This window comes from Lynx canadensis, chromosome D3 (assembly GCF_007474595.2).
Source record: "Lynx canadensis isolate LIC74 chromosome D3, mLynCan4.pri.v2, whole genome shotgun sequence".
NCBI classification, from domain to species: Eukaryota; Metazoa; Chordata; class Mammalia; order Carnivora; family Felidae; genus Lynx; species Lynx canadensis.
The window spans coordinates 90822778-90843877 of NC_044314.2; the positions used below are offsets into that span (position 1 = coordinate 90822778).

At 51.7% G+C, this 21100-nt stretch overlaps 1 protein-coding gene across 9 annotated transcripts in view; it reads left to right on the top strand.

Moving 5' to 3' along the window:
- Positions 1 to 21100, top strand: part of GLT1D1 (glycosyltransferase 1 domain containing 1) — a 91799-nt gene that overhangs the window by 64189 nt on the left and 6510 nt on the right. For 4 of the 9 annotated variants that reach the window (XM_030292432.2, XM_030292433.1, XM_030292430.1 and 1 more), the window contains 3 exons: positions 7262 to 7305; positions 7842 to 7962; positions 18476 to 18574. In XM_030292432.2, the coding sequence (XP_030148292.1) occupies positions 7262 to 7305; positions 7842 to 7962; positions 18476 to 18574 (264 nt within the window). Of the gene's footprint in view, positions 1 to 7261; positions 7306 to 7841; positions 7963 to 8175; positions 8384 to 10517; positions 10653 to 16106; positions 18269 to 18475; positions 18575 to 21100 lie in introns of those variants that run through there. The other 5 variants (XR_003963951.1, XM_030292437.1, XM_030292434.1 and 2 more) reach the window with 5 other exon arrangements.

A 21100-nucleotide genomic window follows, 5' to 3' on the forward strand; every position in this document is an offset into this window, starting at 1 on the left:
TCTCGAACAGTGCGCCATCTGGTATTAGCAAATTAGTGAGGTGTGGGCAGCAGTGGCCCCTCTCGTCCTGTCTGCACGGAGCTCAGCCACAGGGAGACCCCAGGGCAGAAGAAAGTGCTGCCCGGCCAGTGCCCCTCGGCTGCAAGCATCAGACCAACCCCAGCAAATGCAACTTACCGGAAGATGACAAGAGTCACCAAGAGAAGTGTTGGGAGGCTGGAGACCGGGCTTGGGTTTCTGCAAGAGCCCGGAAGCTCCAGAGGCCAGGGGAGTCTTAGCCGGGGACGTTCCATGCAAGGCGCCCCATGGGAGAGGGGGACAAAAATGAGCTCTATCCACTTCTTAGTCTCTGGATCCTTCTGTTCAAGGTCTGAGTTCCAGCTTGGGTTACGTCCCACCCTTTTGTAAGAAGAGGACCAGGCACCCAGTTGATTCTACTTTGAGCAACCATGTCTGGGGGAGGAGACAAGGAAAAGCCCAAAGGAAAGTAGACTCTGGCAGAAGAGGGGACGCTGAAGAGTCACAGAAAAAACAGATGCTCGCGGCATGTGTGGTTTCCCTGTTTGTTTTAACGATTGGACACAAGTGGATACTTAAAAAAATTTTTTTTAATATTTATTTATTTTTGAGAGACAGAGAGAGACAGAGCGTGAGCAGGGGAGGGGCAGAGAGAGAGGGGACACAGAGTCCGAAGCAGGGTTGATTCAGGCTCTGAGCTGTCAGTACAGAGCCTGACATGGGGCTCAAACTCACGGACCGTGAGATCATGACCTGAGACGAAGTCGAGTGCCTAACTGAGCCACCCAGGTGCCCCATTTTGAAAATTTTTTTAATGTTTATCTTAGAGAGAGGGAGAGACAGAGACAGAGTGTGAGAGGGGAAAGGGCAGAGAGAGAGGGAGACACAGAATCCAAAGCAGCTCCAGGCTCTGAGCTGTCAACACACAGCCCGACGCGGGGCTCGAACTCACGAACCGTGAGATTGTGACCTGAGTCAAAGTCGGACACTTAACTGACTGAGCCGCCCTGGCGCCCCAAAAGTGAATACTTTTATAGGTCAATTGATGGGAATAATACAGCCACTCTCTTTGGTCCCTAGCATTTATTCAGGGCTTTTCCTTCAGGGAAACGGAAAGAATGCCCCTGAACGGTGACAATTGTGCTTATTGGTGAAGCTACAGTGTGTCCCTTGCTGTGTCATCCTTTACGGACGTGTCACTGTATGACAGAGCTCGTGGGCAAAGCGTCAAGAGGAGACTTGGTTATTTTTATTTATTTCATCGCTCATTTTCATGGACAATATGTGTGTGTGTGTTTATGTGTGTGTATGTATGTGTGTGTGTGCACGTATGTTTACACATATAAAACCTGACTCCCCTAGGCAATCCTTCAAGAAATACTTACCGAGGGCCACCGTGTTGTGGGCATGTGGACGTGTCCCAGTGAATAGCGCAGACGTGCCCCCCGCCCTCATGGAGCACGTAGTTCAATGCAGACAGAAGCCCACAGATAATTAGGGGCTGGGGGCGTGTCAGTAAAGGAGAGCCAGGGGCTGCCGGGCATTCACGCGGGCTCCTGCCGCTTCCCGCGGCCCAGCCCAGAGGGCAGGTGCCACACCGCTCTTCCGAATATCGTGGCTCTGCCTTTCGACTAGCATTTATCGACTCTAGCATCTGTTTAGAAAATGGCGTGCGTGTTCTTAGGTCACTGGAAAAAAAATCAATGATGTTGTGTACGTTTTATCCTGTAGATGCCATGCATATGTTTATGTTTGTGGCAGTTGTTAGCAAGCACATTCTAGAAAGCTGGCTCTCAGTCCCATACGGAATCTACAGAATCACACATTTGCTGCTAACCACTGGCGGGTGAGTTAACGCCCTTGGACCAAAGGGCATCGTCTGTGTCGCGGACAGGGAAGTTCTGCATGGCCGTGTAGTACGGCGGCTACATTCACAGACTCCGGAGTCAGCTCATGATCGGTGCGCCCGGTGCCTCAGATTCCCCATCTGTGAGGTGGGTACGACCCAGAAAGTGCTGCCTGCCTCACCCTCTGCTGTGGGGACCAGACGGTCGAGCTCTAGTACGGTGCCTGGTTCACAGGCAGCATCGTTCGACGTTGAGGGAAAAAAGACTTCCCCATGCCAGTGTCTCCTTTCGGCGTGGACACACTAGGATCCTGCCTTAGCAGCAGGATGGTTTGAGTCTGGCCTTGGTTTTCTAGTAAAGCTTCCTTGATCTCTCAGTTCAACCATTTTTGCAAAGCGTGTGGCAAGCTCTCGAGTGGGTACGTTTCCTGGGCTCTTTGATAAGGAGTGTGGTATGAACACTGGGTTTGAGCACAGCAGTTTAATGACTTCCCACGGTTACTTCTTATATCAAAGATTATTTTCCTTAAGCCTGGGAGTTGAAACAATATATTTTGCTCAGAAATAAATAAGCGGAGAAGGAGGAAATGAGAATTTTCTTTGATGCCTGAAATGCTTTTGCTTTTTAAAATTTCATAACATGTGCTTTCATTACCTGGAAAAAAAATCTACCCTTCTTTGTTTCTTTATCTTGCGTTTTGTTCCACTTGGCTTCACTAGGAGATTTGAAAATGAACTGATGTGGAAGATAAATCCAGAAAACTTTCATCCAGTTTGTATTTCCAACTTGAAAGTTATTGTTCATACCTTCAGCTACATTTTAGTTAACACGCTAGGTATTTCAGCAGATTTCCAAAATTTTCCCCGATGAATTACTTTTCTCTAATAGCTAATCATGAGGGCAGAGCATGCTAATAAAATTAAAAACGGGGGATCTCTAACTAAAACTTATCGTAAAATACGAATTTGAAAATCAATATGTAAAGCCAAAAGAAGGTTTTCATTAGGCTGTTTCCTTTTTCATGAAAAGATGTTAGGGTTGTGATGCAATTCAATTATTTAAAATCACTTCAACAGAGAGAATCAGAAAAGAGAGACGGAAAGGGTAGGGAAGCCGTGCATTTAGCAAATATCATCAAGCAGAGAGCTGTATGAAAGAACGCGGGCCTGGCCTCAGAGGGAAATGGATGTGCATATGGGGACAAGACGGACATGTACCAGACCAGGCAGGCCTGCATTTGGTAGCAGCTGGAAGGAAGGTTGGGGAGGAGACACTGCTTCCGGTGTAGATGATCGGGGAAGTTCTCCCAGGGAAGTGGCTTGTGCCTTTGCCTTGGGGCTGAATAGGTGTTAGGGATGCAGGGGTGGCATTCCTGGTAGTGAGAATGCAATAATCCAGGGGTGGGGGTGGAGGGGTAGAAATAGAAAGCTACAGGTGGTAAATCATGGGGAAATAAATAGGTAATCCACGTTGGCTTTTTATGAACTATTTGATCAAATCCATGAGTAGACACCAGAGAGGCAATGGAGGACAGCTTTGAGAATTCAGTCTCCTGGCCCAGCACCTGTGCAGCTCAGTGATCCTGGTTAAATCACAGAAGCTCTGTGAGCGTCACTGTCCTCTTGTGTAAAATGGGGTACCAATAGCATTGTTGGCAAGAGCAGCTTAGTAGAACTTAGCCTAGAACTTAGCCACGTTGGGCCCAGAGTACATGGCGAATAAATATTGACTCCTGACAGCAGTAAACAACAAATCATCCGTAAGTAGGAGTTTTTGCTCTTCAAAGATCCATCTAGGAACAGGGGTGTGTTCGCAGCCTCCGCACGTCTGTCTCTAACCCTCCAGCCCAGCGGATGGCTGGCCGAGCTCCACCGCGGGAGGAAGCTGGGAGGTGAGGAGGCCCCTAGACCATGGTTCCTGCAGAACCTACTGCCTGCGGGTTGACCAGCCGACCGGTGGTGAGGGCCCCGCCAATGTGTGGCACCTGCAAGCGTGTGCCCTCTGCTGGGGGCTGAAGAAGCTTCACCCTTCCGGGCCCGCCCGCACAGGGTGCTCAGGGAGAACTGTCCTTCCCGGAAGTGACGCAGGGACTTCTCCTCCCAACATCCCGTGCACAAATTGCTTGGACTCCTGAACACATCTGAGCGTCCAGGGCGAGGCTGTTGCTGGTTATCAAGAGGTGACCGAGGCCTGTCTGGTTGTCCTTGGGGAAGACACCGGCCTGTGTGACACCCCCGCAAAGTCCGTAGGGACTTTGCCAAGGGACACACGGCCAGCACGCGGCACACACGGAGGACATGCTTAAGAATCCTCTAAAATGGGAAACTGCTCGTTCTGAAAACAAAAGCTCTCCTCTTGTCATCGGTGGTCCCGAATATTAGAGATTTTCCCCCCCAGGGGGCCAAAAGGCACCCACCTATGTGATCATGAGTGGAAAAACAGGGGCAGAAATCAGGCATTGGCAACTTCTCCTTTTTCATTTGTGTGCGAATTTTTCATCTAAAAGTGGAGATTTAAAGCACGAAGGCAGGTCGAAGTGCCCCAGCGAGAAAGTTCAGCAACCGGATTTTATAACAATTATACACAAGCCTGTTAAGTTTTCCTGGATCATGCAAGCGTTTGGGGTTTCTCAGCAAACTTTGTCGATGGCAACCAAAAGGTGTTGCCGAATTGTACTCGCATGGTGGATTCCGCCCGTTTATACTCTCTCCTCACTGAGGTGTCTACACCCAAGTACATCTGTCCTCTGTGCTGTTCCTGTAAGTTCGCTATGCAAATACGTTAAACTCTAAAAAGATGGTTTTTTTTTCTGGGAATAATCTCAGTGTTCCTTATGCATCCACGTTTGCTATGTTAGCTTTGAGGGATGCATCTCAAGTCATGCCAGTTGTTTGAAGGATTTGGGGTCCAACACACATGCACACGCGCACACACACACACACACACACACACACACAGTGCTTCCTGGCCAAAAGAAATGAAAAGAAAGTTTCAAGAAAGCAACACGTTTTTTTTTTTTTTTCCCTTCCGTTTGCATGATAAAGTACAGGGATATTGTCATATTCATTAAACTGGCTTGTTTTGTAATTCCTAACACCTGCTGGCAAAGCGTGGATGAGACTAGAAATTGAATCTACCCTCGCTGCTAGCTCACGGGGAGTAACGGGCCAAGCCAGCAGGCACCATATCAGTAAAATGTGTTTATGCCCTCATTGTCTGTATCTTTGGTGACGTGCTCAGAATTTCATGTCACACTGGCAGAAACTTAATATTTGTTATTCTTCATGTTTGTTTATTTTTTGAGCGGTGGGGAGGGACAGAGAGAGAGGGAGACTCAGAATCTGAAGCAGGCTCCAGGCTCTGAGCTGTCAGCACAGAGCCCGACGTGGGGCTCGAACCCACCGAACTGTGAGATCACGACCTGAGCCGAAGTCGGACGTTTAACCGACTGAGTCATCCAGGCTCCCCAAACTATTTTAAAAGCGTATTCGTTGTTGATGACACCAGGGGAGGAAGGGCCAAGGGCAAACCGTGGTCTGCTGGTTGTGTCTGCACTTGGGTGAACACGCGCCGTGTCCCCCGCCCAGGGGGTCCCCTCATGTTCTCCTGGTCCCTCAGAGAGTAAGCTCGATGGATAAGAGGTCACGTGTACCCGCGGTGTCACGGCCTCGGCTCCGAGGGCCAGGCAGGGTGCGAACCTGTGGGCACCGGGCACCTGGCACCTGGCTCTGCACCTGTCAGTCCTGCGCGTTGAGAAGTGAGGCAGCGTCGCGGGCACCGTGCGTGTGAGGCGATGTTTACAGGCCTTGCCGGTGCCGTGGTGCCGTCCGCAGCTCTTTCTAGGACATTCAGCCCTTTCTTCTGCTGTTCCTAACGGTCATGGCCCTGCACTGACGCCTTTGTTCCTCCCTGCAACCCTGAGGCGCTGCTCCGACGCTCACTCGACGGCCGAGGAAACTGAGGCCGGGAGAGGCGCACGAATGCAGGCGCGGCCAGGGGCTCTGAGGGGCCTGGGGGGATCTGAGCCCCGCTGGCCTGCACCCCCTCTCTTCCCATCCCTTCCCCGTCTGGGAATGCGTTTGCTGAAAACCACGCGGACTCTCTTCCGGGACGACACAGTACGGCTACGTCAGTTCAGCACGTCCCTCAGCAGGGCTACAACAGACGAAGCCCGGGCCCTTTCCCTGGGGACAGAACGTCTCCAGACGTGGAGTGGGAGCAAACTCCAGGCTCGAGGACATGAGGTTGTGACTAATTAAAGTTTCACTTGCCGCCCCACCTTTTCTTGAGATATAATTCATAGGCCATCAAAATCACCATCTTAAAGTATGTGATGCAGTGGTTGTTAGTATCTTCACATAGTTATGCAACCATCACGCTTCCCTAATTCTGGAACATTTTCCTCACTGCACTGGAAACCCTATGCTTATTAGCGGCCGCTCCCTGTTGTCTCCACCCCTCCCCCCATTGTCTCCACCCCCACCACCAGTCCCTGGCAGCTGCTTACCTGGTTTCTCTCCCTTTGGATTTGCCGCATTCCGGACGTTCCATGTAAATGGGGTCACATGGTATGAGGCCCCTTTGTGACCACTGATTTCACCGAATGTCTTGTTTTAAGGGTCACGCATGGTGTGACAGGCGTCCGTGATTCTCCCCTGCGTGTGACTGAGTTATATTCCATCGTGGGGGTGGACCTATTTGTGTATCCACACATCCGCCGATGGACATGCCCTTGGCTTTAAAATTGCGTTTCCACGAAGACGCCCTGTCAAAAATAAAACTTTGGGGCGTCTGGGTGGCTCAGTCCGTTAAGCGTCTGACTCTTGATTTCGGCTCAGGTCGTGATCTCCCGGCATGAGATTGAGCCCCACATCCAGCTCTGTGCTGACAGTGTGGGGCCTGTTTGGGATCCTCTCTCTCCCTCCCTCTCTCTCTCAAATAAGTAAATAAAATTAAAAACTATTTTTTAGAAATAAAATACAATGTTAATTCTGTTGGATCCTTTGTCTTAGTTCTGCTAAGGATTCCGACTCATTCTGCCCGAAAGGTTTAGGACAAGAGCCACCACTCGGTGACTCCACCAGACCTTCACGGGACAGCTGTGTGGCCGGCAGACCGCACTGGCTGTGGATGACTTCTGCTCGACACCGTCGGTGGCTGTCCCCGGGGCTCCCCCAGGCTTTGTGTGACAGGCTGAACAGCAGACACGAGGTCATGTGTGTTTCTCTGAACTTCGTCCCCAGTGCGACTCTGTCCCTCGTCGCTATTACCTAGGAGCAGAACCCGTTTGACTTGGTTTTCTCCTTCCTGAGTTGTTGAGTCCGACTCTGTTGCCGTGACATGAAATTCTCTTGAGACCGAGGCTCTTCCTAAAATGTATCCTGGTGTCTTTTCAGGTGGACCCAGTGTTTACAAGGGAAGTGGGAGCCAGAGTAAAGAGGTAAGTGTGGGACGTGAACAAGCATTTCGCAGGACAGGAAACCTGGAGGCTGGTACATCCCCCGCCCCCGACTCACGGTGCCCAGGCTCTGTTCCTGGCCCTTCTGAGCGTCACCCCCTGTAATGTCCCGATGATCCCGGGAGGTCCGAGGTGCTCTCCCTCCCCCCACTCGACAGGAAGGACACCGTGCAGGTAGCGTAATAAATCCCCGCGGGAGTGGCGATGCCCAGCCTCGCTCGCTCAGGGAGATGCGGATGAAGAACACTTAGAATCGTCACTGGTCACACTGGCCAGAGCTGAAAAGACCTGAACTGTCCAGAGCGCGGTTGACCCGGGGGGAAACAGAAACACAGGCTTCAGCAATTGCTCACATAAGAAACAGCCCGGACCAAGTATGAGCCCAGTGACTTGGGTCCTGTCTCTGTCCCACTGTCCTCGACCTGAGGGTGGCAGGTGGAAACTGTCGCCTGTCCCCCTTCCCGCCCCCTCCCCACACGATTCGCAGGGACAGAAGCACGTCCCCACTCGTGTTTCAGGGCTGCGGGCGTGCGGCTGATCCGAGAGATGCCCCAGGGGGACCTACACGCAGCGCTCAAGAACTGCTTCGCGGTGGTGAACAGCTCAGTCTCCGAGGGCATGTCTGCGGCCATCCTGGAGGTAGGCACCAGCCCCAGTCCCGGCACAGGAGCCTGCAGAGGGCCCCTCCTTCCCGAGCTCCTGGGCGGAGGGGGCGTCCTGGTCAGTCGAGGTCCGCACTTGTCACAGCCGCAGGGAGCAAAACGGCATTCCCTGGGATTTTCGGAAGCCGGTTTTAAGTTCTACGCGGGACTTAACACCGTTTCCTGTCTCTTGGCCGTTTGTCCTTGCCAGCTACAAAACAAGACAAAACTCGCTGGCCTCTCTGAGCCGCTAAATCTCTGTGATGGGAAGGCGCTGACTTGTAAGAGGCTGGGCCGGGAACTGGGATTGGGGGGGGGGGGGCGGGTATTGTGGCACGGAGCCTTCTGTTTCTGGATTTCTTCTCCCCCTTTTCAGTACGCTCTCTAATCCCAGAATTCCCGGGATGAGGACGGGTCGGACTCTGGCCTGTGGCGGGGTGGGAGTGGGGACGTGGGGGGGGGGGGTTACAGGCGCAGGGGGAGGGGCCGGGCCGAGCGGATCCCCTCACCCAGCATCCGGCTTCCTAGGCACAGAGACTCGCCTGTTCTGCGGGGGTGGGGGGGGGTGGGAATGGAGCCTGTCTACTTGGGGGTCCTGAAACAGGAGTGGGCACATGCTGTGTCCCCCCGCCCCGACATGTTGTGGGGGGTGGGCGGCAGGCTGTGGCTTCTGAGAACGGGCTCCATCCAAGCCCTTGAACCTTCCGGCTTGAGCCTCTGCAGTGGCTGGGTGGCTCACCAGGGTATCTCGGCATTTCTTGGGGGGCCAGCATGCGTCCAGCCCAGAGGACCTCCCTTCCCCTTGCTGCCACTTCATCTCACTCTGGAGCCCTTTTCCAGAGGGGGCTGAGCGGGGGACGGCCTGCGTTGGCCTGTGGCCCTGACAGCACGTCACGAGTTGCAGCACATACCTGGCTTTCACGGCCCCGAGCACGCGCCTTGCACGCGGTAGGCACACCCAGGGTCTAGGGCAGGATAAGCCCTGCTTGGAGAAGGAAACGGTGGCCATCGGGCCTCCAGGACCGTGGACTCGGTTTCTTGTTTTCTTTCTCGCTACGTGGCTTTCTCCTTCCAACGGCTACCTGGAGTGTTGCCATCTTTTGTGGTCCGTAAGATCCATTTCTTCCCTCGGACACCAGTCGAATTTACCGAACTTCCGGGCAACAGGTACCATTCGGTGTCTCACAGAACACGGTTCGTAACTAAAGCAGGAAAAGGAATAATCCTCCCTAAACTAAGGAACGACTGATGTGGGTGCCTAATATTTTCTCGTGGGATCGTTTAAAGAAGTTAAACCCAAACAGCATCAGGAACAGGGGTAGAAGCTGAACACGGGTGCCTGGATGCCAGCCCCAGGTGCCCCCAGAGCGCACAGCGCGGACCGAAACCCGCTTGTCGTCAGGCACAGCCGGGACCTCCATCCGAGCTGGATGATGAGCGTCTGTCTCCACGAGGCTTGTGCCTGGGGTCAGTGCAGGCCTTGGGGAGACGCCTCCCCTCCTGTCCCAGCTTCAGAAGCGCACGTCTCACAGCCCCAGTCTGGTGCCGATCAGATTCTTTGTATGTAAATACACATTTTCTTGTTCAAGTTCCCTAAGATTCAGTGCAGTCAAGTTCAGGAATGATTTCATAACCAGCACACGCAGCGTCTGACAAGGCAGCTGGGAGCGGATCCGACCACCCCCTGTGTGGCTGTTGTGCGCCTCCTGAGAACCCCAAGTGACCGTTGGGTTGAGGGTTTTGAATGAAACTGATTTTAGGGGAGCGGTCTGGGTCCTCGTCATTAGTGGCCATTCAGAGAAGCAAAGTGGTGAATCACAGAATGGATGCCTATCACTTTTGAAGGAAGCGATCTTCCGACCTCTCAGAATTAGCTTTGTTTTGTTTTTCATGGAAGCAAATAAAAATCTCATTTGCTAAAACACATCTCTTCCCGAGAAACTCCAAAAATCAAGCCCTAGCTGGGTGTGTGGGCGGTAGGGTGAATATTCCTACGGCAAATTCGTGGTTTCAAGTTTGGACTCATTATGGAGTTGAAGTCCCCTGGAATCAAACTGAAGTAATATAAAAAAGTATGCTCTTACTCCAGTCTTCCTACTTAGGGCCTCCTCCCCAACCCAGAACACACACACACACACACACACACACACACACACCACTCTGTGGGTCAAACTCTGTGGGTCAAAGTTTCTGATGCCGGTGGGGGAAGGAAGGCTGTATTCTAATGTTTTTTTTTTTTTTTTTTTTTTAAGAGAGAGAGTATGAGGGGGGAGAGGGGCAGAGAGAGAGAGAGAGAGAGAGAGAGAGAGAGTATCAAGCAAGCTCCACGCTTGGCACAGAGAATTTATGTCCTTGTTTGGGGCAGAAAGGAGGAGCTGGAAATAGGAAGGAGGAAACCCATAAATGAAGGTGGGGTTTTTGGAAAGTAATCACTGCTTGGCAAGAAAGGCGGCTGCATGATTGGGACAGGGTGGGAGGTGAGGCAGCGGTGAGTGGCCGGGGAGGGAGTGGTGGTCAGTGGTGAGTGTTAGTGGCTGAGCTGTGTCCCTGCAGGAGCTCAGGTGTTGGAGTCCTAGCCCCCAGAATGCAGTCTCTTCTGGAGATGGGGCCTCTACCGAGGTGGTCACACGAAGATGAGTGGTTAGGGTGGAGCCCAAGCCACCACGCCGGGTGTCCTCGTGAGAAGAGGCCATCTGGACAGACAGGTGCACACGGAGACAGGGAGAAGATGGCTTCTCAGAACCAAGGAGGGAGGCCTGGACCAGACAGATCCTTCCCACGCCCTCGGAAGGAACCGACCCTGAACCTTGATCTCAGACTCCCCGCCTCCGAACTTGCGACCGCACATCCCGCATGGCTTAAGCCGCCCTGCTGCCGTGCTGTGTTAGCCCTCGCACACCACTGCGGTGGGAGGGGTGCCCGACCTCGACGCTAGGCATTGTGGCGAGCTGCTCTCGTTGGGATCCAGGGGAAGAGGGACAGAGCAGGACGACTAGTGGGGCACCGAGAACCAAACGCATTCCTGCTTCTGCCTGATTCTAAGCTGCTTTCCTTCCGGGAGGGATGGTGGGGCTTTTACAGAAAACAAGTGTCCCCACCAGGCTGTGTAGCTGCCATCCTACCTCGATCCTGTGTGCTCCTCGACACTGGGGAACACGCCTGTCCTGTGACCTCACCTATTCCCGACCAAGGCAATCTCCAGTAAGCGCTGTTTTTCTACGGCCAGGACAAGGCATTAAAGAAAGATAAAGCCACAACATTTATCACCGGACTGAAAACGAAGAAGTTTCCGAGATAAAGAAAAACTCATTAATTTGTGTTCAGTGACATCACCAGCCGTACACACAGCATTTTATCGGATTTAGTACGGTAACAGTAAAAAGTAGGGGCGCCTGGGTGGCGCAGTCGGTTAAGCGTCCGACTTCAGCCAGGTCACGATCTCGCGGTCCGTGAGTTCGAGCCCCGCATCGGGCTCTGGGCTGATGGCTCGGAGCCTGGAGCCTGTTTCCGATTCTGTGTCTCCCTCTCTCTCTGCCCCTCCCCCGTTCATGCTCTGTCTCTCTCTGTCCCAAAAATAAATAAAAACAAACGTTGAAAAAAAAAATTAAAAAAAAAAAGCAACAAAGTAGTCGCTTACTGTGCAAATAAATTTATTGACAAACGATATTTGGGCATGCGTTTTACAGATTGTTATCCTGGGCTTTTGTTCTGGACTGTGGGGCCCACTCTGAATATAGTGAGAGGTATTTCGCACTGTGTCTTTTTTAAATGCTTCTTTAATACAACAATTTTATTGAGCTATAATCCACATAATGAGCGTGTACATTAGTTCACTCATTTAAAGCATCAGTTCATTCCAAGTGTGCGAATTCAGTAGCTCTTAGTCTATTCGCAAGTTGTGAGCCATTAGCAGCTTTAGAAAATTTTCATCGCCTCCCCCCCCCAAACATTGCACACATCATCAGTCACTCGCCGTTTCCCCAGCATCCCCTGCCCCCACACCAAGCCCAGCCTGAGACAACCACTGGTCTGCTCTCTGGTGTCACAGATTTGCCTCTTCCGGACATTTCTTATAAAGCGATCCGACAACACGTGGGCTTTTGAGACCTGCTTCCATCACCGACACGATGTCATGTTCTAGGATGTGTGGGTAGCTCCTTCCTTTTCACTGCTAAACGCACCATGGTAGGAACACACTGCGTGTACAGATCCACGCACCGGCTGATGGACGTCTGGGTGGTTTGCACTTTTTGGCCATTATGAATGCTGCCGCTGTGGACACCTGTGTACACAAGTATCTGCTTGACCACGTGGTTCCACTTCTCTTGGGTTTACATCCAGGAGTGGAGCTGCTGTCCCTTCGAGGAGGAGCCAGTCTGTCTTCCAAAGTGGCTGTGTCATCTCATATCCCACCATCAGGCCATGGGGAAGATCCAGGTCCTCCACACCCTCGTCAACGTGTTACTGTCTTGTTGGCGACAGCCGTCCTATGCTGTGTGACGTGGTTGCACGTTGTGCACTTGACCCGTGATTCTCTATAGATGAATGATATTGAGCATCTTTTCAGGCGTTTGTTGTCCTATTTATATCTTCTTTGAAGAAATCCCTTCTCAAATCTCTTGCCCATGTTTTAAAACAATTTTTTTTAACATTTGTTCATTTTTGAGAGAGAGAGAGAGAGACAGAGACAGAGACAGAGAATGAGTGGGGGAGGGGCAGAGGGAGAGAGGGAGGCACAGAATCTGAAGCAGGCTCCAGGCTCTGAACTGTCAGCACAGAGCCTGATGTGGGGCTTGAACTCATGAACCTCGAGATCATGAGCTGAACCTAAGTTGGACACTTAACCAACTGAGCCACTCAGGCGCCCCTCTCTTGCCCATTTTTATTTATTTATTTTTTTATTAAAAAAATTTTTTTTCAACGTTTATTTATTTTTGGGACAGAGAGAGACAGGGCATGAACGGGGGAGGGGCAGAGAGAGAGGGAGACACAGAATCGGAAACAGGCTCCAGGCTCTGAGCCATCAGCCCAGAGCCTGACGCGGGGCTCGAACTCACGGACCGCGAGATCGTGACCTGGCTGAAGTCGGACGCTTAACCGACTGCGCCACCCAGGCGCCCCTCTTGCCCATTTTTAAATTGGGTTGTTTCGCTCATTATTGAGTTGTAAGAGTTCTTTATATATTATAGATACAAGTCCCTTACCAGATAGATGCTTTACAAATGTTCTCTCCCATTCTATGGGTTGTCTTTTCATTTTCTTAATGGTTTCCTTTGAAGTTCAAAAACTTAAAATTTTTATCAAGTCCAATGTATCTATGTTTGTTGTTATTACTGTTGCTTGCGTTTTTGGTGTCATATCTAAGATTGCTTGCCTAATCCAAGGTCTCAAAGATTTACTCTTGTATTTTCTCCTAGTAGTTTTACGAGTTTAGCTCTTCCATCGGGTTGATGATTCATTTTGAGTTAATTTTCATGTATGGTCTAAGAAAAGGGTCCAAGTTTATTCTTTTGCTTGTGTATACTATAATTTTTATTCCAAACTTTAATATAATTTAATTCACTTTCTTTCCAGCTCCCTAGTTCCTAAGGGCACCTGTTATTTATTTGGGATTTGGGGGTTTGGAATGCAGTCTTGAGCTCTGGGACATGTAGTTTTGCTGTGTGCATCTTACTGATTCAGGTAGAGAAACGATCAGCAACCTTAATCTTACTTGTAATGATAACTATGCCCAGAAATGAGTCTAAGCTCTTCAGTACCATCACTGAAACCTCCCATCACCCTTAACGAAGGAGATTTTATTATCATCCCGATTTTACATCAGAGGAAATAGGCGAACAGGTGAGAGAGCGTGACATTGGCTCAAGATCAGACAATTAGTACAGTTGACCCTTGAGCAACATGTTGGGGGGCGGCGCTGACCCCCGCACATCACAAATCCACGTATACCTACTGACTGCCCCTGAACTTAACTACTGACAGCCTACTGTTGACCAGAAGCCTTACCAATAACATAAAGAGCCAATGAACACACATTTCATATGCTGTATTCTTACCATAAAGTTAGCCAGAGGAAAGAGAATGTAATCAAGAATCATAAGGAAGAGAAAATATGTTTACAGTCCCGTAGCATATTTATAAAAAAAAATCCACATGTAAGTGGGCCCACATGTAAGTGGGACCCTGTTGTTGAAGGGTCAGCTATACGTAAAAGGACCAGGATTCAGACCCGGTCAGAATAGCTTCAGAGCTTTTACTTTAAGAAAATTATTATTATTATTTTTTATCTTTAAAAGTTTCAGCCTCAAATTTAAATCCTGTTACACAGGGTCTTTCTTACCCCCCTCCACTCCATATTTACATTCCCTTCTCCCATAGCCACACTCTGGTTCCCAAAAATGTGATCAGAGAACATACTTTTTATGACTTCAGTCATTTTGAATGTATGGAGTCTTACTCCTTTTGACTTAACATATGGTATGTTCCGGAGGGAAAAAACCATGTGCGCTTGGGAAGAATGTGTCTTCCGTAGTCATTGGAGGCTTGTGCTGAGAATGTCAGGTTAATTTGGTCAGTCCTGTTCAGGTCGTCTGTCTCCTTGATGGTCGTCTGTCTGGTTACTCTATCGGTTATTGAGAGTGGGGTATTGAGACGTCCCATTATTATTATTAAATTGCCTATTTCTCCTTTCAATTCTGTCAGTTTTTGCTTCACATGTTGTGGGGCCTTGTGTTTAGGTGTGTGCACATCTATAATTTTTATGTTGTCCTGATGTATCAATCCTTTTATCGTTATGAAATGTCCCTCTTTGTCTCCAGTAACAGGTCTTGCCCTAAAGTCCATTTCATCTGGTGTTAATACAGCCAGGGCAGTTCCTACGGTTACTGTTTTCGTGGTATATTTTCTCATCCTTTTACTTTCACACTTTTGCATCTTTGAATCCAAAGCGTATCTCTTGTAGGCAGTGAATAGAGTTGTGTCTTGCTGTTTTTAACGGAGCCTCACAATTTCTTCCTTTTTAGTGCAGCGTTTAGTCCATTCACATTTAATGTAGTGACTGAAATGGTTGGTTTCCATCATTTTTTTATGTGCTTCTGGATTCTGTTTGCTACTCTTTTCTTTAGGAATTTTATAGAGAGATTTATATGTGAGATTGGCCTGTGGCTTTCTTTCCTGTGCCATCTGTCTCATGCTTCGGTATTATTGTTGAGCTTGTTTCATAACAACTATTTGGAACATTTCTTTCTTCTCCGTGATCTGGAACAGTTCCTGGAGCCCTAGGATTATGCAGCTTGATGATTTTGTCGAATTCCCTTGTGACACCGTCTGAGATGATCCTTTTGTTGTAGACGGTTTCCTTGATGACTTCTCTGTTTCTTTTATAGAAACTGATCTGTTTTAGCTTTTCTACTTCTACCACGTTTAATTCAGTAAGATGCATTTTTCTTGGAAACTACCCATTTCAGTTAGATTTTCAAACTTATTTGCAAAGATTTCTATAAATATCCTCCTAGAACTTTAAACTTCTTTGTTTCAGTGGTTACTTCCCCCCTCGGTCTGTCTTATTTGCTTTCTCCTTTCTTCTGGTGATCAGGGTACTGGTGACTTCTTTGTTTCATTGGCTTTTTCCCCCCAGTGAATCTCCACATCAGTTCCTTTGTTTTTGTTTTCTACTTCATTAATTACACTTCTATTATTGCCTTTCTCCTACTTCCTTTGTCGTTGTTGTTGTCTTCTTTTCAGGCCTTTCGAGTCCAGCAAGTCTCCTCTACTGTGTCATACCACCTCATTACCTCCCCTCAATCAGCTGGTCCCATCACCTAAGCCTCCTGCATCCTGCCATTTGCAGGTTGATAACAAATGTTTATCAAATGAGTGGACAACTCTCAGCGGTGTGCAGCCTTACGTGTAGGGTGGGTGCTCGATGAGCGCTGGCTGGGTTGATATGCGAATGAGTCTACACAACAGGAGGGGTGATCATAAGATCATTTTTGCGTGAAACAGGGATATGAACTCTGTCATCCCTCAGGATCGGCGGGTCCTGTGACTCTCTGATCACCGGTTTTACAAATCTACCCTTGTCTCTTTAGTGCTACATCTACCTCTGTAGATATCTCCTCTCAATCTCTGTATCTGCCACAGATTCCTGACAAATACTCCGGTGCTCAACCCAAGTTGGGGGATGAACGTACCACTCGAGTATGCAAGTGCTGTGGGGCCTGCCTGGGACAGAGGAACACGCTACGGAGCTCACCATGCACCCTGACGTGTGGCTCACCTTCTTTCTGAACTCTGCCCTGACACGAGGCAGTGGGTGAAACAAGACAATCTCAAAGGTCTCATCCGTGTGGAGGATTCGGCAGTTAGTTGACAAATGTCTAGAAACGAAATCACAGTGTGTTGCGTGAGTTTAACGAGCTAGCGACCTGCACTGTGTGACAAGCAGAGAGACAAGCCATATGACTCATAGCTTCAGTCACCATAATTATGTTACGACCTCGTAACTGATGGAGTTGATGTGCCAGTCAGCTTATGCCACAAACCACATAATGGTGTTTGCGCAAAACGACATCTGAATTTTTCATGCACTGTGGAGAGGAGAGTTTAGTCCCTTCTTCCCAAATGATGCAGCCGAGACCCAGGGAGACGTCCAGGACCTCGACAGTATACTTGCTCCGTTGGCGGTTCTTGGATTGAACAATAGGAACTTTCACAAATGCCTCATTGTGGGGTGGGTGGTATGGGGCAGGAGCCCGGTCAGTTTTCCTCCAGCCCTCCAGGCAACTGGGCTGTACTCCAACGGGGACACCCACTGTGTTCGCCTGGAACAAAGATAATAAGACCGGGATCTTAATTCAAGACCAAGGCCTCTTGATCCCCAGCCCGTGCCGTCATCCAGGATGCCAGACCGTGCCTGCGATGTGTCAGAACCCAAGGGGCCCAACCGGGAATCCATAAGCACTTGAGACCTAGCGTTGGGACGTGACCATTTCAGGTTACTTTTCCCTGGTGCCATCGAGGTGCCTCGTTCCCGAGTGTGATGACCATTGAAGATCCCGGTCTTGGCCCTACAAAAGGAAAATGGAAAATCTGACTCGGAGACCTTCTGTGTGCTTGAGACGCCAACAAGAGAGACTGACAAAGACGGACCCATCACTGCGTTGGGGACACAGCCGGGCGGCTGGGGAGGAGCAGTTCAGCAGGGGCTCTCGTCCACAAGTCAACCTCTACCGCTTTCCCCGGTGGTGGAAGCAAAGTAGCCCCAGAGGAGTGCCGATAGGAAGGGTGTCTCCAGCTCCTGCATTCTCTAGGGCCTGGATCTTGAGCTCAAAGTAGACCTGGAAGGGGTAGGTGACGAAGCGCCAGAAAACAAGGCACGCTCACAGAGACAACAGCGGGTGGTTAAGATGGCCACGGTGAACAACGCAACTGAGAATTCACTCTGCAGATGCTCCTGGGGCATGGGCCCCACAATATTTATTGAGCGTTTACTATGTGTGACGCCGGGCTCTGGTGTTCGGTGGGTGTTGCTGGCGTCCCTGCCTTACGAAGGCTCTGGCGTCACAGAAGCGGCTGTGGTTGGGTAGACTTACGTTTCTGCGAATGGAGTATCACCCCTTCGTGAGCAAACTTTGATTCCACAGAAGCGGACGCCGCAGGCAGAGGCAGCGTGCCCACGACGTGCTTTTGTGGAATGAGAGCCATATTATCGGTCCGCTGTTGGCGCAAGCCAGTCCTGCCCGTGGGCACCAAGCCGCAAAGGGCGTTCCTCGTACCCGCCGGACGGCACCCCCCCGCACGAAAGTCCCAGGTGATAGTAGCCACCGGATACTCGCTGTCGGAGGCCGGAATGGACCCGGAAGAACTGGCCTCTCCCGATACCCTTGCAGGCCGAGCTCCCCAAAACTGCAGGAAGAGAACCAGAGAGGTGCTTCCTTGCCGGGTGGGCGAGGCCAAGTCTTCCTGCTGTGCTCGCGGGCACCGCCCGAGGTCTCCATGCCAGCTCCTGCTGGGCTGCAGATGCCATGTGCGGGCCCCATTCCCTGGGGGGGTGGAGAAGCTGCTTGGTGAATAATCAGGATGATGAATCACGCCCCTTCTTTCTCGTGTGTGCGTGCCGAGGAGACGTGCGCAGTCCTCCCGTTCTCACTGCTTGTGCTGCGGGCAGATTACCCGCCGGGGGAGCGCTGAGGGTAATTAAAGATGTGTACCGCAGGCTGGCACTGCCCAGGCGTCCAGGGAGCGTTTGGAGAGAGCGCGTGTCTCTGTGACACTGTGGCAACCGTGTCAGACAGAGCCTCACGGTATGTAGCTTTCCAGAACTAAAATTCAGCACGTACTTTGACAATGGCGTGCTCCGATTGGCTCATCGCTCTGGCAAGCGGTGTTTCTATGAGCTGCCAGAGGTCCGGTTGCCATAGAAGTTATTCCCCCCACAAACTGGCTCAGGCCGCCGGAGAAGCTCCCGATCGCGACTGCCCACCTGTCTCCTCTCTCTCTTACGTCCTCAGGCGATGGATCTGGAAGTTCCCGTGCTGGCCAGGAACATTCCCGGGAACGCGGCAGTGGTGAAGCATGAAGTCACGGGGCTGTTGTTCTCAGACCCTCAGGTAAGGGAGGTGGGGTCCCCGGGATCGGCTCATCAGAATGATTTTCGTTCTGCGGTTCCCATCTTTTCTCCAGCGCCCAGCGCCCCCCTCCCGCCTGCTCCCCCTCGGCGGGAGCCCTGTGTGCAGCACGTGTCCCCGCCCAGAACAGTCTGATTCTGCCTCCAACAGGTGGCGTGGCCTCGAGCAAGTCAGGTCACCTATGAGATGCTTGGCTGTCTCGCTTCCAAAGCGGGCACGGCCTTCTATTTCTAGAATACCTGCTGGTTTCTAGAAGGTCGCCGTATATCCGATCACCTGTAATGCCTCACAACAATGTACAGGATGAGCGGGGGACTTGCGTCTATGCACGCGCACACACGTGTATTTTGGAAGTAAAACAGGACGGTGCCTCTGAGAGCGGGCACGGCTGGGGCACGCGTATGTGTGTGCCTGGATGTCCGGGAAGCGTGTGAAGGGGTTTCCCGTTTGCAAGCTGCTGAGGTTTCCAGGCTACTCGTGTCTGCCTGCACCCGAACCCCCAGGGACCGCGTGCGAGGCATGTGGCCGGGTCTCCAAGCCCTGTTTTGTCCTCTGGGCACGTGCAGCTCATTGCACCTCCTGCCGCCTGGAGGTGTGAGGGGGGACACGCAGGGCTGAGCGTGTTCACGCCCGCGGCAGAGCCCTGGACCTGTCATCACGGAAGGAGAGGCACTACCACTGACAGCGCCTTGTGTCAGGCGGTCGTAAAGGAAGAGTCTCAGGCCCGAGTTCTGTTCTTCAAGTCTTTAAAAATCAGGTTCTACTTCCCCGCGTCTTTATTAAAGCACATGTTCTATTCAGAAATGGACGGATGTGTGCTTAAAAATTACAGTCCATTCAGCTGTTTGAGAATGCGGTTCTTCAGACTTCCCTGCGGCAGGCGTTCAATCCGAGGCGGCCCTCCCTTTCCCTGGCCGTGACGATGGGTCACCTCTCGTCACGGCCGGCTGGCGCGTTGGCTCGCCCGGGGGGCAGGTGCACCAGCCAGGGGGGCCGGGGGCTTGCCCTCAGCACCAGGGCCTTCCCTTTCAGCAGCAACACAAGGCACAGCCATACGAGCCCGTGAAGCCTTTAGAGTGGGCACTTGCTGATTCTCCAAGCGACGGTTTCTGGATAGCCAAGCTTTTCGGCCCGACGGCATCGTCTGCACCCTGGCAGCTGCTTTCACTTCCATGTCCCCAAAGGCCACGTCTACTCACTTTATAGCTCAATTTCAGAGCGCTGTAACTTTGCCAGCGAGAGTCCCTCCGGTGGGGGATGCCTTCTGACGTCAGCAAGTAACCCCCCCCCCCCCCCCCCCGCCATAGGTCAGGTCACTTCTGCCGGTGACTGGCGTTCCGACTCTCAGACACGGAGCCGCGGCACTCACAGAGTTAAGTCAAGGACTTCCTTTGATTCCAACACCTCTACGTTGGTTTTCACAAAGGATGTTTTTAAAAAATGATTTGGATTGCACATGGTGGGGGGGGGGTGGTGGCTGTGTTTTTTAACAGACTTTAAAAAGCGCGCTAGACGCGGCTGTCACGCACGGCGTTGTTTGTCTTCTTTGCGGTTGGGACCAGACTCGCCCAAGCCCAGAGTGGGAGCTTCCTTCCAAAGCAACATGCGTTTTAAATAAACCAGCACCTCTGGTTATAGTCACGTCAACCGAGGGGCTCCAGTGGGACCGGCCGCTGCCTGGCTAGTTCAGCGCTAGCCCTCGGTCCCCGGGGACGGGACGCAGAAACCTGACGAGGCCCCTGGCTCATGGGCTCCATTCCCCGCTGGCCCACCCTTCCACCCTTCGAAGCAGAAGACACGCTTCGCATAGGTTTTGCCTGAAGGGCATCAGTGGTTCTCGGGGGGGGGGGGCATCCGTATCTATCCTCTGGCTCATTTTGTGAACCTTTTATTAAAACCAACACAACAGCAGGGGCAGAGATGTGACCTTTCCCCCGAGAGCGTAGCCCACACTCGGCGACGGTCCCCATCAGGGCCCTCACTCCCTGACCCTTTCCCTGTGCACCCGTGGCCCCGTCTTCACGCTCCGTGACAGCCAGCCTGCCCGTGGCCGGGGGGGCCAACCGCGTGCTGAGTCCTGAGGGCTCACGTCTTCCCGCCATCGGGTTCGGAGCCAAGCCAGCTCTGTGTGCAGGCCTTCTCCCGGAGCCCCTGGTGGTGCCCGTGTCTGGCCCCAGAAGGTAAACGATCAGGGCGGCGGCAGGAGCCACGGTCATACCTGGTCAGCCCGGACAGCAGAAGTGAGGTCGGGGGAGGAGGCGCATGACGTATGCGCGTGGCCGGGAGCAGGGAGAGGGAAGAGAACAGAAGCGGGTGTGAATGGGGCTCTCTCGGGGCCAGGTGGCTGATGCCCTCATGTCTGGGCACGCGGTGGAGACCACACCCCCTGGGGGAGTGAGTGCCAGCCACCCCGGGCCCTCGGCTGGACTCACGGTCGTCGTCGTGTTTGAAGAGAGGCTGGAAATCCCAGATTGTACTTGGCTTTTACCCATTTGTAAATCTCGATAT